This window comes from Phacochoerus africanus, chromosome 5 (assembly GCF_016906955.1).
Source record: "Phacochoerus africanus isolate WHEZ1 chromosome 5, ROS_Pafr_v1, whole genome shotgun sequence".
In the NCBI taxonomy this organism is placed as follows: Eukaryota; Metazoa; Chordata; class Mammalia; order Artiodactyla; family Suidae; genus Phacochoerus; species Phacochoerus africanus.
The window spans coordinates 1,900,408-1,916,924 of NC_062548.1; the positions used below are offsets into that span (position 1 = coordinate 1,900,408).

At 61.7% G+C, this 16,517-nt stretch overlaps 1 protein-coding gene across 1 annotated transcript in view; it reads left to right on the plus strand.

Annotated features, from left to right (window-relative positions):
* The first annotated feature begins 2,816 nt into the window (after positions 1-2,816).
* The window catches only part of FAM20C (FAM20C golgi associated secretory pathway kinase), a 36,299-nt gene continuing 22,598 nt past the window's right edge, over positions 2,817-16,517 (plus strand). Inside the window, exons 1-3 of the mRNA XM_047779347.1 lie at positions 2,817-3,751; positions 5,745-5,920; positions 11,331-11,409. Coding sequence (XP_047635303.1) covers positions 3,141-3,751; positions 5,745-5,920; positions 11,331-11,409 — 866 coding nt within the window. The 5' untranslated portion in view covers positions 2,817-3,140. The remainder of the gene's footprint in view (positions 3,752-5,744; positions 5,921-11,330; positions 11,410-16,517) is intronic.

The following is a 16,517-nucleotide window of genomic DNA, read 5'->3' on the forward strand; positions in this document are numbered from 1 at the left end:
AAAGTTGTTTTCCTTTGTCTCCAGCTCTGCTCCGAGCAGGACTCCTCTGCCGTTTTCACCGCCACTGCTCAGGTCAGTGCAGGTAAGACCACCCGTGACCTCCGTGTGGCCACATCTGGGGCCAGCGGTCAGCCTCCCATTCACCCTCGGACAGTGGGCTAGCACCCCTCTGCAGTACCTTTATTTTTCTATGAAATTCCTGACCTAGTTTGCATTGGCTTATTGGAGCTCCAGCCTTTGGGAGGAAAAAGCCCCCCAGAACTACCCCCTGTCTCCAGTGAGGCTGCCTTTAACCTCCTGGGGCCCTTCCTGGAGCAGCCCGGGATAGTGGCTTGTGGCCTCTTCTTTGACACAAGCCCCGCACCCGCCCAGGACGTGCGTGTGGACGAGGCACTGAGCTTAGCAGAGCACGTGAGGTTTAGGGGAGACAGACCATCCATGAGGACAGAAGGCGGTATGGCATCTTCATGGGATGACGGGTGCCCCTGGGAAGAGAATGGAGCGTCGTCGGGGCAGTGAGGAAGAGGGTGGGGGCTGAATGCGACGAGGCTGGCGAGACAGGCTTTCCCAAGGCGGCAGCTGAGATAAAGCAGGGACTGTGCACCCGGGCCATCCAGTATAGACAGAGTCCAGATAATACGTTTCCACGAGAATTGGAGGGGGGGTGAGCCTAAAGGCACAGGGAGCCCCGGGGAGACCCCACCCCTGATGTCCTTGGTTCACCCGAACACTGACCATGGGAACCTGGGCAGTGGGGTGGAGACTGGAGCCTACAGAACCCCACGGCCAAGGGAGACACTGTGGGGACCACAGACCTAGGCTCTTTCCCGCCTTGCCCTCCCCCGCACAGGGGGTGTTTTTCAAGCTCCATCTCAGTCTGGACGTCAATCTCCTTAGCTTCTCACGAACCCTGTCCAAAGTTATCTCTTTCTGCGCATAAATGGTGCTGCCAGTGTGAGAGGGAGGGAGGGAGGAGCTACGTCTCCACGGGGTGAAACTGACCCCAAATGCTCCATCTCCAGGCAAAGCCACCTTCACCCTCTGGTCCCCACCCTCACCCCCCAACACAGCCTCCAGGTCCAGCACCGGTAGGGTCCAGCCCTTCCCTTACTTCGAATGGCCTCAGAAACATCCGTCCCTGGCTAGCGGGGCTGGGACTCCCCTCCCTCTCTCCAAGAAGGATCTAATAGGCGCCTACTGAATATCGGACTCTGAGAGTCAAAGGTCTTGGGGAAAACCGACCTTGCATTCACACCAGGGAAATCCGCCGTCCTGAGAGGGCAGAACAGTGAGACGATGGAAGAGTAGAGGTCCCCCCCGGGGGCCCCCCAGTCCTGCCAGACAGGCTTGTCCTCTGCTTTGGAAACCTGCAGCCTCTGGAGGGCAGGGGGGAGGGAGTCTGCCACCGGGCGGTGGGTGTGTTGGTGAGGTCTTCCTTGGGCAGGTTCCCTTACCTTTAGGCTAAAAGTCGCATTAACAGTCAGTCCCTAGCATTCCTGGGAGCTGGGCCTCCAGAAGCTGTGTGGGCCCAGAAGTACCTTGCCTCTGGGTGCGGGTGGCCGATTTGGAGCCTCTGGTGAGGCCAAAGGACACACACACACACACACACTGTCCGGCCCAAAGTGAGGGAGGCGCTGCCTGCCAACACCCAGGGCACCTCTCGATGCCAAGCGAATTCTAGCTCGCGGCGCCGGCGCTGCCAGAGTTAAGGCGCAGGCGTGGTCCCCTTGAGGTGGGGTGGGGCCCCAGCGTGCAAAAGCCTCGCCGTGGCTCTGGCGTCCCCTCCAGGTTTGGGTCCAGCACCCGGCTCCTGTCGTTGTCTGCAGCGGCGGCGGACCCCACGCCCCCTCCTCCTCCCCCTCGCAGGCTGCCGGGAGCGCGGGGACGCGGCCGAGGCGGGGGCGGGGGGCATAAGGTCGCCGCCCGGCGGGGAACTCAGCCGGCGGCGCAGACGCCCAGCTGCTCCGGGGAGGGACTTGGCCTGGGTTCTGGTCCTCGGCTCATCGGGGAGGAGCCGAGAGGCTGCTGCTGGTACGGCCGGCCCCGCGCGGGCGGAGGTGCTGGGCGCGGCGGCGGCGGCCTGGCCCGGGGCCGGGGGCAGTGGGGGCGCATCTCGATAGAGCCCGCAGCGCCGCAGCCCTCCTCTCCGGCTGCAGGAGCCCGGTGCGCGGGATCCGCGCCCTCCGCCTTCCTCGTCTTTTCTCGGCGAACCGCGGGAAGAAGGCGCCCTCTCCTTAGCGGGCCCGGAGCTGCAGAGGCATCGCGGGGCTTGGCTGAGGGGAGGAGAAAAGAGAGGGAGCGGAGTAGGCCCGGGCTCGCGGGGTTGCGGCTCCGCCAATCTGCGGGCGCTGACGCTGGGGGCGGCTCCGCGGCGCTCGGATATCTGGCAGACCCGGGCGCGGGGAGGCTAGAGGTTCGGCTGTGCGGGCACTGCGCTCCGGGGACGGCCGCTGCACCTGCCCGAAGACTTGGCCGTCTGCTCCCAGCGCCCCCCCGCCCAGGCCCCCGCCGCCCGCCGCCGCTCTCGCCCCCTCCTCCGTCCCAGCGGCCCTGCGCCCTCGTTCCCCTCCAGATCCCCGCCTCCTGGCCGCCGCGTGAGAGAGCCGAGACTGCCGAAGGAGCCGCCCCTTCTCCGCCCGGCCGGCCGGGCCCGCGGAGCAGCAAAGGAGACTGCCCTCAGTCTCGGATCCGATTGCGCCGCGCCGCGCCGCGCGGTCGCCGCCACCCCACCGCCAGGCGGCCGGGCTTTGGCAGGGATGGGCCGCGGCGTCCGGCCCCTGCGCGCCTGATGAGCGCAGCCCCGGTCCGGGAGACCCGAGCGTGCGCGGGGCCTGACCTGGCTGCGCCCCCAACTCCGCGGACGAGGGCCGCTGGGCTCGGCCCGCTGAGGGCGCGGCCGCTCCGGAGAGGCGGGAAGGAACGGTCCCGAGATGGCCCGGCGAGCAGGCGCTTTGGCAGTGGGTGCCCTACGCGTGGTACAGGCACCGGCACATCCCCGGGTCTGGTAACTGGTCGACGCCAGATGGACCTTGACCCGCGCCGGGGCACCGCGTTCCTGCCAAGCCGAGACTAGAGGGGCACGGTTGGAGAGCGCTGGGGGGAGGTGCCCAGAGTGTCAGGCCACGCTCGCCAGCGGGGCCATGAAGATGATCCTGGTGCGCAGGTTCCGTGTGCTCATTCTGATGGCATTCCTGGTGGCTTGCGCGCTGCACATCGTGCTGGACCTGCTGCCCAAGCTAGAGCGGCGCTCCGCGCGGCCCTCGGGGGAACCCGGCTGTTCGTGCGCGCAGCCTGCGGCCGAAGCGGCGGCTCCCGGCTGGGCCAAGGCGCGCGGCCGCCCCGCGGAGCCCCCGGCCGCAGCCTCTGCCGCTGCCGACGCGGGATGGCCCAACAAGCACACGCTGCGCATCCTGCAGGACTTCAGCTCTGACCCTTCCTCCAACCTCACGTCCCACTCGCTTGAGAAACTGCCACCCGCAGCGGAACAGGCGGAGGGCGCCGTGCCGGGGCAGGATCCCGGCGCCCCGCGACCCCGCCACCCAGCTCACCGGCCCTTGCTCCGAGATCCCGGCCCGCGTCCCCCGGCGCCACCTCCCGGGCCGAGTGGGGACGGCTCCCTCTTGGCCAGGCTGTTCCAACACCCATTGTACCAGGTCCCCATTCCGCCCCTAACGGAGGACGATGTCCTCTTTAACGTGAACAGCGACATCAGGTTCAACCCCAAGGCGGCAGCAGCGGAGAACCCGGACTGGTGAGTGGGGCGGCAGGCTGCTGAGGTGGGTGTTGGCAGGCGGGTCCCCTAAGGCAGCCATGTGCCCTTTGAGAATAAAGAGCCGGGAGTTCCTGTCGTGGCTTGGGGGAAACCAATCTGATTAGCATCCATGAGGGTGCAGGTTCGATTCCTGGCCTTGCTCAGTGGGTTAAGGATCCCGCGTTGCCGTGAGCTGTGGTGTAGGCCAGTGGCTGCAACCCCGATTGGGCCCCTAGCCTGGGAACCTCCAAATGCTGAAAGTGCAGCCCGAAAAAAAAAAAAAAAGAAAAAAAAAGAGTTTAAAAAAAAGAGCGAGAATCAAGATCCGCCCCAGCACCCCTTCCCAGAAAGTGCCTGTGCAGATCCCGGGCACTGTGAGAAGCAGCTCGGGGACAGGAAACCCCCCCCCCGCCCGCCTCCGGGCATGGTCCCTGTGGCAGAGGCCCCAGAAGGGAGCTTTGTGGGGCCGGCAGCCAGCTCTGGGCACTGCCTTTGTCTCCAGAATGACTGCTTCCCTGAGAAGGGAGGCCCGTGGCCTGGAAGGCAGGCTGGGCCGGCAGGAGCCGGGCAGAGTTGGTTCTGCATTTACCGGAAAGCAGTGCTGGCCTGCAGGGCCCTGGCCACTGGCTCACAAAAGGACTCAGGCCGTGAATGAAGGCGCTTTCTTGGGAAGCGGCCGGCTGCCGGGGCTTCCAGCAGCTTGGCGACACCGCCCTGGTGGACACGTCAGGCAGGTCTCCAGAGGCCTCAGGAGCCAGGTAGACCCGTTGCTGGGAACAAAATTAGTAGAGGACTGTGCTGGTCCCAGGGAGGGCTAACCAGGGGGGTTCTCAGGGCATGGACAGTGCTGGCTGCAAGGGGGGACAGCTCCCTAGAAGGCCAGTGGCATCCGTCAGAGCATCTCTTTAAATGGTCCTGGTGTGAACCCCTCCCCCAAGGCCCTCCTCAGCCACACAGATCAAAAGAAGCAGATGCTGCAACCGAGGCTGGTGACATATTAACCAGCAGCAGGGCCAGAATAAATAGGTACCTGCGAAAGGTTACCCAAGCAACGGAGGGGGGAGGCCAGGTTTCCAAAACATCTCATAAAATCCTTTCTCCCTTGCAGTTGGACCAGAACCAGTGTTTTCTGTCTAAACACACCAAGGCGTTTCGGTGGCCTCTGAGCTTTGTCTGCTGGCCAGTTTCATGGAAACGCTCAGAAACTTGAGCGGTAGAGAAGAGATGGAGCCCAGAGCCCGTGGGCAGTGAGGGGGCCCTTGGGCGGCTTCTAGTAACCGGTCCTGTCCATTATGGGGCAGAACTTGGGGCTGAAAAGGCTGCACTTGCCGGCGAATTAGAGCTGAGACAAGTTCCACTTTTCTCTCCCGTCCAGCCGCAAACAGAGTCTGTCCTCCCCCACGTGGCCATTGGCTCCAGAAACAAGGACGGGCCCCCTGGGCAGCAGGTCCTCCCTGTGGGCCTTGGCTGGAGTGAGTGCCACTGCCCTCTCTCCCCGCCCAAGGCTGCTTCGTGAAAATCATACTTTGCCTCCCGCATCATTACTGCCTCTGGTTGTTGGAACTAGAGCAGAGCACCCAGGGAATGTGTTCCTGGGCTCACGTGCCCCCTGGAAGCCGGCAGCCCCTTGGCACCCCAGGCTGACAGCCAGCATGCTTGTCGAGCTGGTTCAGTGACCCCTGGACAGACGCGGCGGGGCCTAAAGCTGACGGCCTGGGTTTGGTCTGCTTTAGTTATAGCTGTCTGTGGCGTCTCCCCAGGGTAAGTGAGAATTAAGGGCCTTCAGGTATGTTATTAGTTGGTAGAACAACAGCCACAGGAAAAGTGTGGACGTCGCAGAGTCCTGTTGGAGCAGAGGCATCTCCGCATAAATCCGCATTTGGTTGGCTCCAAAGCAGAAAACCTTGGCATGGCACCAACTCCCCTGGGCATCTCATTGAGACCTGCTGCTCTGTGCTTTCCCTCTTGACCTGGGGCGCCTTCGTTTCTGCAGGCCACACGAAGGTCCTGAGGATGACTTCCTGCCCACGGGGGAGGCGGCTGCGGACTCCTACCCCAACTGGCTCAAATTCCACCTCGGTATCAACCGGTACGAGCTGTACTCGAGACACAACCCAGCGGTGGAGGCCCTGCTGCGGGACCTCGGCGCCCAGAAGATCACCAGTGTCGGTAGGTGCCCTGGTTGCCCGGCTGGAGTGCCTTGCTGGACCATCTCCTCCTGGGCGATTTATACCAGCGGCCTTCCTGGTGGCGGCGCCTACGGGCTTTCAGTGGTGTCGGCCGTCGGGGGAGGGTGAGATGCCGCCCAGCCCGTCCTGTGGTTCTGGTGGGGGCGGGGGCGGGGGCCAGGGTCCGCGTACCCTCTGTGGATGAAGGAGACCCCCTGTGGGCCGCAGGCCCCCCGAAGCACAGAGGCTCCTGGTGGTTTGGGCAGCACTGCCTCGGAGCTCATCAGCGGCTCCTGGGATTTCGTGTGGACAGCGAGTGACCAGGGCTCGACTCTGTCCAGGGCTGGGCCCCACAGGCTGAGGAGTGTGCAGGTGAGCTGTCCAAGCACCTGGGGATCTGCTGAATCTGACACAATAGGGCATCGGTTCCTGATTTCAGGAGAATGTGTCGGCAGCGGTTTCTGAGTGTGGACGTTTGGAGCCATTGTTCTTGGGCCCGTAGGTGGGTGGTTGTGAAGGTCCCGGTTAGTCCAAGGGCAGCAGGGGACGGGCAGAGGCCCTGGGTGGAAGGAGGCCCCAGGAGCACGCGAGCTGGCAGCAGGCGGTTCCAGGCGCTGTCTTCCTGGCGTCTGGGCGATCCTGAGCCTGAAAGGGCTCGGCTAAGCTGGGTTCTGTCCGGTTGCTGCCGCAGAGAGCTGGGTATTGCCTGCGAGGCTGGCACCTGGGTTTCCCAGAGGCTATGTTGGGCGTCTCCGCCTGGTGCTGCGCTGTTTGCTGGCACCCACCCTCCCCTTCCACTCTGCGGGAGGACTGCCCAGAGGATCTGAGCGTCTCCCAGGCTCTGGCTCCTGCTAGCCCACCTCCTGTCCCTACGAGGGCTGGGGCTTTGGGCTGTGCTGGAAAGCACTCTGTGTGGACAACAGGGGTGGTCCAGGAGGTGCCGCTGCTGGGGTGTCCCCTTCACTCCTGGGAGTAGACAGGCTGTTATGGAAACGTCCAGTGCGAGGACCGTTCATCAGATTCGGTCTGATAAGCACCTCCTGCCTTTCACCCCCCTTCTGGGCAGCGGGAGATGGGGGAATCCAGCCTCAACAAGCTTCTTCTGCGTCCTGACCTGCATGGTCCAGGAGGCTGGGAAGTGCGTAAACTGACACACAGATAAAGAGTTTAGCAGGGGGCTGGCCTCCACCCTGGAGAACTGGGTTTGAACGGGACAAAGGCTTTTGCGCTGGAAGGGGGCAGGGAGCAAGGCTTTTGGGAAAACGGCAACAGTGCCTTAAAATTAGGGTTTACCGAGGACCCATGGCAGCCCGGGTTCAATCCCCGGTCTGGGAACTGAGATCCCACATCAAGCCACTGGACGCCATGGCCAAAAAAAATAAAACGTTAGAATTCGGGTTTAGGCATGGGCGTGTTCGCAACCACAGGCTGTTGCCTGCCCTGGGCCTCGGTCTGGCAGGTGGGCTCAGACGCTTCGTACCTTTTTCCAGAAAGATGGGCAGTGCCCCCAGCCTGTCCCGTGTGAACAAGGGCTTTGTGCTCTGGCTTCCACGCCCCCCTCGAGTGCGACTGCAGGGTCTTGGGCAGAGGGAGGGCTGTGAGGATCCCACAGACCGGCCGGGCTCACCCCTCAGGGACTGACACCCTCCCTGCTCTCACTAGACGCTGCTCTGTGCAGAGGGCAGAGCCGGGGAGCTCAGGGGCGGTGGATGAAGAGGACGGCCTCCAGGGCCCTAGGGCAGCTTTGCTCACCCTGGGCATCCTCCTCCCTCCGTCCCCCAGGGGCCTGGTCTTGGGCACACCCACCCGCTTTGGTCCGACTGTCCTGGGCAGTGGTTCTAGGCTGCCTGACGTCCCAGTGGCTGGGGACCCCAAGAGTTCTGGCTTGCCCTGTGCCAAGCAGCGTGACCTGGGGCGAGTCCTCTCTGTCTGTCTCGCAGGCTGTGCGAGCGGATCTCACCCCCTGGACTACTCTGTCCCAGCTGGTCCCGTCCAGCATCTTTCCTGGGGCCGTGGGCCGGTGGAAGCCAGGCTGGCGTTCCCGGGCATGTTGCAGGTGCTTGATGACTGCTGGAGGGTTGGTGGGTGGGACCGGGTGGCGTCCCCTACGCAGGACAGTGGGCCTGGTGAGGCCCGCTCCCCTAGTCAGAAGCCAAAGTGACTGTGGGCAGATGGGTTCAACTCTCCGGGGATTCTCCTATGGACCACAGAGGCCGTTACAACCAGACCCTGCCATTCCAGCCTGCGAATCTGAAATCATAACCCATTCGACGGCGAAACCCCACCCAACGTGAACTTACATGGAGGCAAAACCTAAAATGAGAGGCTGTTTATAAATCCCGTTTTTCTCGCTTGGAGTGAACGTTCACGTTCCTCCGAGGAACAGGAGTGTGTTTAATGACGGGGTTCTGCCCTGCACCCGCTCAGGGCTACAGGGTCTGTGGGGTGGATCCACCACCTGCACGTCCTGGCCTCAAAACCCCTGGACACTTCTGCCCCCTGAGATCGTGAACAGGGGCGTGGACCCTGCACCTGCCTCACGGGGCTGGGGAGAGGCCTTGGTGAGGAAGTTTGGGTTCCGAGCTGGGCAGTGTCCCCTGGTACCTCTGTGTGGGTTGCCAGCACCAGGCAAGCCAGTGCCCACTGAGGCCCTGGGCTGGATGCCCGGCCCCCCTCCCTGCAGCCTCGCTTGTCACAAGCCCTCCTTCCTGGGGAAGTAGGTCTTCTGACCTGGAGGCCAGTGGACCTCCGAGAGCACAGCTTCCTCAGGGAACATGTGCTTTCCCAGTGCTGTCTGTGCCCACGTCCAGCTGGACGTTTTGGTTGAAAACCCAGCTGCTTGAGCCCCAGGCTGGGCCCTTGGTTTGGCAGAGCCACTGGGCAGGTTTGGAGAGCAGCACCCCTGGACCGGGGCTGTCCGCTGCTGAGACCCTGCCCCTAGCCCTGCTGTGACCTGGAGGGGTGCAGCCTTCAGAGGCCCCGTGGGAGCCTGGGGTGCAGCCCCTTTACGGAAGCCAGGAGCCTGCCTTGGGATTCAGGGTTCAGCAGCACCATCCTTTTAAGCTTGTAACAGAAGAAGAGCTAGAAATGCAGCCCACTTCCCAGTGCTGTCCTGCAAATAGGGAAGCAGGCCTCCAGGAGGGCAGGCTTGCCCATGTCAGCACATCCCAGCCCCGGCGCTGGGCTGTGTCCAGCTCTGGGTGGTCACGTCAGCTTTGGAACCTGAACCCAGAGGTAGCATGGCAGTGACAATGGTTCCATTAAGACTCCCTCATTCAGAACCCTTGATCTGCTCCTGCATCGCGTGCGGGGCCGGCAGAGATTTATTTATAGCTGGGCTCCCCATCGCTTGGTAATGGCCATTAGCCGCCTTTAAAGAGACTTGGGGCTTTATCGCCCTGCATTCGGCCTGAAACCAGGCCTTCGGCGGAGCCGGTGACAATTAAATCACTGTTGTGCACAATTACTGATGCAAAGAACAAATGACACAATTAACTGCTCTGTACCTGGAGGTATGCAGAAAGAAGTCACGTGCCCCGGGAGGAGTCGGGCAGCCTCTGGCCTGAAACGCGGGCCCACAGTTGCTCATCCAGGTCAGGGCAGGGCGATGCCGGACAGAGGAGCCAGCTCTGGGTTGGCGTCCTGGGTGTGCGCCGACCTGCTAGGAGCTGGGGCTAGGTGGCCACTGGGGCTCCATGTGACAAAGGCCGCCCTGGGGGTAGCTGCCCTGGGTGCCCGGGGGCGGGGGGCACCTGCCTAATGAGTAGGGTCCTCGGGAAGGCAGCTCTGGGCCCAGAAAGGCCACAGTCCCCCTCCCGCCCCAGGGCACCACCACCTCGGGCTCCACTCAGCGAAATGCCCAAGCCCAGTGCTGGGGGGCCGGGGCTTAGTCTTCCCAGAGGAAGGACAGGGCCCCCCCGGGGGGACCCAGAGAGGGCAGTAAAGAGCCGAGCCCCTCCTTGACTCTCCAGCCGTCAGGTTGAAGCTCAGGAACAAAGCCCATGCTTGACCTTGGCACCTGCTCTCCCCATGCCGCGCAGACAGCAGCTGCAGCCCCACGGTCCCTGGGTCCCTTCTGAATGCTGGCAGGAGTGGCTTCCACTGGGGCCAGAGCTGCGGTTTCCCTTTTAGTAAACTGAGCTCCCGAGTCGGGGTGAGCTGCAGCCAGGCTGGGGGCCACTGCTGCTCAAAGGCCCAGGTCTGTGTGACGGACTGAAGTCTGCAGGCCCCTGGTCAGCGAAGGACCAGGTGCAGGTGCCCACGGGGCTGAATGCCGGCCCCAGGATGCCCACCGCTGCCCGTAAATGGACGCGCCCGCACTATTCTCCGTGGGCCTGGGTCGCCGCGCTGCTGCGGGGTGTGGGGCCGGCCGGGAGAAGATGGACATTCTCCTGGGGCGAGGCCTCCGCTTCCTCTGACCCTTGAAACAAGGCAGGGCTGTGAGAACAGCTGGACCAGCATCCTGACCGTGACCCCGAAGGACAGATGTTGGTCCCGCTTCACAGATGAGATGGCCGAGGCTTTGACGTCAGCGGCCCTGCTGGCGGCCGGGCAGCGCCTCCCACGCCGGGTGCCTGTGGGATCCATGGGTCTCCAGAAGACAATTCATTCATTTAATCCGGGTGGCCCATCAACACATGGGTCGGGGTTCTAGTTAGAAATGAGGAGGGCACAGGCTTGGGGAGCTTCATCCACAGACCAGGGTCGCACTGTCTCCTGACGCCAAATCCTGGGTCCCTTCGGATGGAGCCGGCCTGGAGGGTGGGTCTGGCCCTGGCACCCGTGGAGCCCTGAGGCCCCTGAAACGTTTGGAAACTTGGACCTCGAGGTCCTGCCTCGCCTGGCCCTGAAACATCTGAACATTCTGGACACTGTTGCAGACTCTTCACCAGCCTGACCCCCTGCACCGTGGGTGTGGCTCCAGGAGGGGGTGTGACTCATCCCCACGCTCACCTGAGCCCCTGAGTCCCGATCAGTAGTCAGTCTCGGGCCTCCCTCAGCCCCACAGGGTAGGCTGGGCATGTGCAGGGTGGAGCTGTGGTCCAGACGAGCAACTTCTAGGGACCCCGGCCCTGGGAGGCCGAGCGGAGGTGCCAGCTCAGGGCCACCAGACGCTCTCCCTCCAGTGTGGTGCCTGCCTGTCACCTCTGCCCTTGGGCTTCTTCCCAGGCCTGTCCATCCCTCCTCTGGTCGGTTCTTCCTGAGCCTAAAACACCCTTCCATCCAGGCCTCGGTCCTGGACTTCCCCCAACACTCTGCCCCCAGGGCCCTCGCGTCTGTGCCCACACCCTGACCTGCCAGAGCCCGGGGCCGCGGCCCCCCTGGGGTCCTCCCTAGGCCCCGGGGACCACAGCAGCGTGCTTGCTGGCCTGCTCAGGGGTGATGCTGTGTCTCTTCCCTTCCCGTTGCAGCCATGAAGTCGGGGGGCACCCAGCTCAAGCTCATCATGACGTTCCAGAACTACGGGCAAGCCCTCTTCAAGCCCATGAAGTAAGTGCCGGGCTGGCGGGGCTGGGGCGCGAGGGGCCGGGGCCGCTGGTGCGCAGACCCTCTGCCTCTGGTGGCGAATGCGGTTTCCTCGCAGCGGAACCCCACCCTCTGTCCTCCGGGCCCGCCTTTCTCGCTGAGCCTGTGTTTGAGGTTCATCCGTGTCATGGCAGGTGTCAGGGCGACAGGCCTTTTACGGCCGAATGACACTGGTACCTGCCTTTCACCTGCTGGTGGGCGTTGGGGTTGCGGCCGCTTTGGGGCTGTCTGAACAATGCTGAACGCACGCGCGTGTGTGGCTTTTGGGTGGACATACTCCTGAGGGCGGACATACTGCTGGGGCCCGTGGCGACCGAGCGCAGCTGTTAAGTGACGGCTGCATGCGGGGGTCATCCCGCCGCAGTCCCCGCGCGATCGATCGGTTGTCAGTGCTCGTCGGTGTCATCTGTCTTTTGGATCCTCGCGGTCTGTGGGTGTCTGATGCTGTCTCCCCGTGGTTCCGACTCAGAGTTCTCTGCTCACGATGTCCGGTCTCTCCACGTCCTTGCTTCTTGGAGAAATATCTGCTTGGATCTTTCGCTGTTATTTAGTTGGTTGTCACTTTGCAAGTGGTGAGAGTCCTGTACGTACCTTGGATGTAAGACCCTTATCCCGTGTGTGGTATCCTCGGAAGCACAGTTTTTTCCTTTTGAGGATGTGATTAGCACGTGGTGGTTGCTTGTGCTTTTGGTACATAGCATTTTAAGTTCGAAAGCTGTGTGTGCTGGGGGGGTCGTGGTGCGGGTGATGCGTGTGGCTGAAGCTTGGAGTCCCCGGAGTGTCCACAGAGCCAGCAGGCTGCCGTGGCCATTCCTGTGTGGCCTCCAGGGAATTCCTTCCCTCACTGGGGCTCGGCGTGCCCTCCTGTCCACAGAGGCACTGGGGGGGGTGGAGATGTGAGGTCTAACCTCTACTTAGCAGATGGCACTGAGTTATCGAAGGAAGCCTGGAGGAGCTGGCGGTTTGGCAAGGTAGGGTGGGGCTGGGCAGACGCACCAGCGTGTACAGGCTTTGCAACAGATTTCAGCCTGCTTCTTGGAAAGGAAGCTTCCAGGCATGCTCATGACGCTGGCTGTGACCCCCCTCCTAGCAGAAAAATACTTTCAGCCACCGCACTGACACCAAGCCCAGCCTGGCCCAGTGCCTGGTGCAGGGAGTGCAGCCATGATTCAGAGCTGGCACTGATGCCACTTAGGGTGGGGCCCAGAGCGGTGTGTCCACTGCCCCACCATGGCCCCCAGGGGTGCTCAGTGGGTGCTGCACAGACATCTGTGGAACAACAAGAGAACAAGTCCCAGATGGCAGATAGGAGACGGAGCAGAGCCCTTCCCGTCCAGCGTGACCAGGGCTGGCGAGCGCTTGGGAGGCAGCCAGAAGGTTTCTTGGATGTGACCTCTCGCTGAGGCCTGAGCATGAGTTGGAGGTCAAGTGGACATCACCCCAGGCCAGGAGACCAGCCTGGAGGAGGTGGCACATTTCAGGACCAGACGGCCTCCAAACCCTGGTGCTGGTGCTGTCCAGCACTGAGGTTATTGCACAGATGACCACATGGCAAGGCTACTCAATTCTGATTTTCTTTCTTTCTTTCTTTTGGTTTTTTTTGGGGCCGCACCCATGGCATATGGAAGTTCCCAGGCTAGGTGTCAAATCGGAGCTGCAGCTGCCAGCCTATGCCACAGCTCACGGCAACACCGGATCCTTAACCCACAGAGCGAGGCCAGGGATTGAACCCACGTCCTCATGATTACTAGTGGGGTTTGTTAACTGCTGAGCCACGACGGGAACTCCTGATTTTCTTTATTATTATTATCATTATTTTATGGCTGTGTCTGTGGCACATGAAATTTCCCAGACTTGGGATTGAATCCGAGCTGCAGCTGTGACCCAAGCCACTGCCGTCGATATTTAAACCGCTGCACCATGGTGGGAACTCCCTGTGTCTGTTTAAACTGAGGGTAATTTAAATGAGTTGAAGTTACACCTGGGTCTCACCAGCCACACTCCGGGCGTCAGTGGGACTTGTGGCTGGTGGCGCCGTGCTGGACACACCCCTCATGACAGACAGTTCTGCAGGGAGGTTCTGGGTTTGAGCGCAGAACACGAGGGGACGTGGGCCAGGAAGCTAGAGAGGGGTAGGAGCCAGATCCTGGAGGGCGTCTGGGTCTGGGTGTTTGGATTTTCTTCCAGGACCCTCAGCCACACCATGCAGGGTGGAGGTGGCGAGGGCGGAGGGCTTATCATGTGTCCGAGGAGGGATGCTGGCCGCTGCACCTGAGGAGGCGTGAGGACGGAGATGCGTGTGGCATCTAGGCAGAGAGGTGCACGTGGCCGCCTGGAGTGAGAGGAGGGGCTGAGCCGCGGAGAATGTCCCTGCTGTGTGACCTTGGAGCACTGCCCTCCCCTCTCTGGGCCTTGGTTTCCTCACACTGCATTAGGCTGGGTTGCACATGGCAGGCCCCTGCCTTTCCAGAACCTGCGTGTGTCCAGCGAGGAAAGGCGGAGGTTTTCAGCACCGGTGGAGTGCAGGGAGCTGCCTGCAGCTCTCTTTGATTGTCTGGGCGAGCTGGGGTCTGCTGTTCCGACTCTCAAACATTCCAGGGACAAGGAATATTTGGTGCACTTGAGCCGTGGCTATTTAGGGCGGAACAGCTGAATACAGGCTGGAATGGCTCGGATCACTGGCCAGCAAGGCTGCTTTATTATTATTTATTTATTTACTTACTTATTTTTTGCCTTATTGTCTTTTCTAGGGCCGCTTCCCACAGCATATGGAGATTTCCAGGCTACGGGTCCAATCGGAGCTGTAGCCGCTGGCCTACACCAGAGCCACAGCAATGCGGGATCCAAGCCGCGTCTGTGACCTACACCACAGCTCACGGCAACGCCGGATCCCTAACCCAGTGAGCAAGGCCAGGGATCGAACCTGCAACCTCATGGTTCCTAGTCAGATTCGTTAACCACTGTGCCACGATGGGAACTCCAGCAAGGCTGCTTTAAAGGCCCCAGTCTTCACAAAGTTTGGCGCCCTCCGGTCAATGTGTGGAAGCCTGAGCCACAAGGCCCTCCGTGCTGCGAGCCCCTCAGCATCTAACATGTGGTTGGGGGCAGCGAGGCGAGGAAGAGACGCTGGCCCCGCCGTAGCTTTGAGGGAAAAATCACTCAACGACAGGACGGCACCACCTGTACTGACGGGCCCAGCCTTGCTCGCAAAGCCGAAGGAAAAGAGAAACCGCACAAGCCAGGCTCAGTGAGTCCGAAACGGATCCTTTCAAGTCTGGCTTCATGAGCACCTGTCTTCCAAGGCTCGGGAACTGGGGGCCGTGGAAGGTGCCCCCAAGGAAGGCCCATCAGCGGGCCTGGAGGCCAAGAGGCTGAGGTCGTGGGGGCAGGGAAGGGCACAGTGCCTCAGGGACCCTGACAGTTACCTGATGGGGGACGGACAGTGTTACCCCATAGACCTCGTTGTTGGGGAGGAGGCGGAAGCTCACAGTGGCAGGGGACATGCCTGAGGGCACCCAAGGCCACTACCCAGCAGGAGGTGGGGCTGGAGTGGCCCCTGCACGGTCCCCCCCGCCCCGAATCTCAAAGCAGGCGGCCCCTGTCATCTTTGACGTCATTAAAATGCAGGTGACCTTCTGGGTTCCTTGATTAATCACAGCAGTTGAGTTCTCAGCTCCTGTGTTCACACCATGTGAGTGTCCAGGGCCGCTGTAAGGAGGCATCACCACCTGGGCAGCTTACAGCCTCAGGCAGCTCTTCTCTCTCAGGCCAGAGGCCAGAGTGAGAAACCAGGGTGTCACAGGGCCACCTCCCCCGAAGCCCTCCTGGAGGGTCCTTCCTGCCTTTTCCAGCTTCTGGGTGTGGCCGTCGATCCTGGGCATTCCGTGGCTGCTGGCCACATCCCTCCAGTTTCTGCCCCCTGTCGTCCCATGGCCTCTCCTGTGTGTCTGTGTCAAAATGTCCTCTTCTTGTCAGGACACTGGTCGCTGGACTCAGGGCCACCCTGATCCATGATGACCCGTTCTTACCTACTCACACCTGCCAAGTCTCTCTTTCCACGTGTGGCCGCCTTACAGGGTAAGACTCTTTCAAGTACACCTGCACCTCTTCCCAGAGCCTGGGTGACCAAGGAGGGAAGCTCTTGTCACTGTTGATGGATCCCCCCCCACCCCCCGTATGTGGTAGGAGGAGGGGTCGGTTAGGTCAACAGCAGACATTATCCGTGTCGGTAAAACCCAACACAGTTTTGGTTTTATCAGCGCCCATGATTCCCCATTTCCCCACCTTTTTTTTTTTTTTTTTTGGCTTTTTAGGACCGCAGCCATGACATATGGAGGTTCTCAGGCCAGGGGTCCAATCAGAGCTACAGCCCCCGACCTACACCACAGCCACAGCAATGCAGGATCCGAGCCAAGTCTGCAACCTACACCCCAGCTCATGGCAACGCCGGATCCTGAACCCACTGAGCGATGCCAGGGATTGAACCTGCAACCTCATAGTTCCAAGTCGGATTCGTTTCCACTGCACCACAACGGGAACGCCTTCCCCACCCTCTTAAAACTGACATTTCTTGGGAGATGCCACATGTGTGTGCAAGTTTGTACACACAGTAAGCAGATCTCCACGACTGAGCACACGCGGGTAACCAGGGGACCAGCCCCAGGTCGAGGACAGAGCTGACAGCCCCCAGGCTGCTCTGGCCCGTAGTTTCCATTCCTCGGGTGGCTCCTGCCTCTGTTCCCGGCAGGCGAAGCCCCGCCGCCCCGCCCTGTTGCCCGTGTGTCTCTGAGGTGCCTTTCCTGAGGCTCGTGGTTCTCGTGGCCGAATCACACTCCACTGGGTGAAAACCCGTGATTAATGTGTCCACGTCCTGTTGACGGACTTGTAGGCGGTTCCTGGTTTAAAGAGATTTGCTAGCGGAGCTTCTCTGACTGTCGGGGTTGGTCTTTGGGAGCAGGGTCGGGCTGGGGTCAGCTTTGGCTTCGGTAGAGCTGCTGTCTGGGGCTGCCCACCGTGGTCTACACTCCAGGAGCACGGTCCAGGGCAGGGCGGCGGCCGGGCTGGATGCTGAT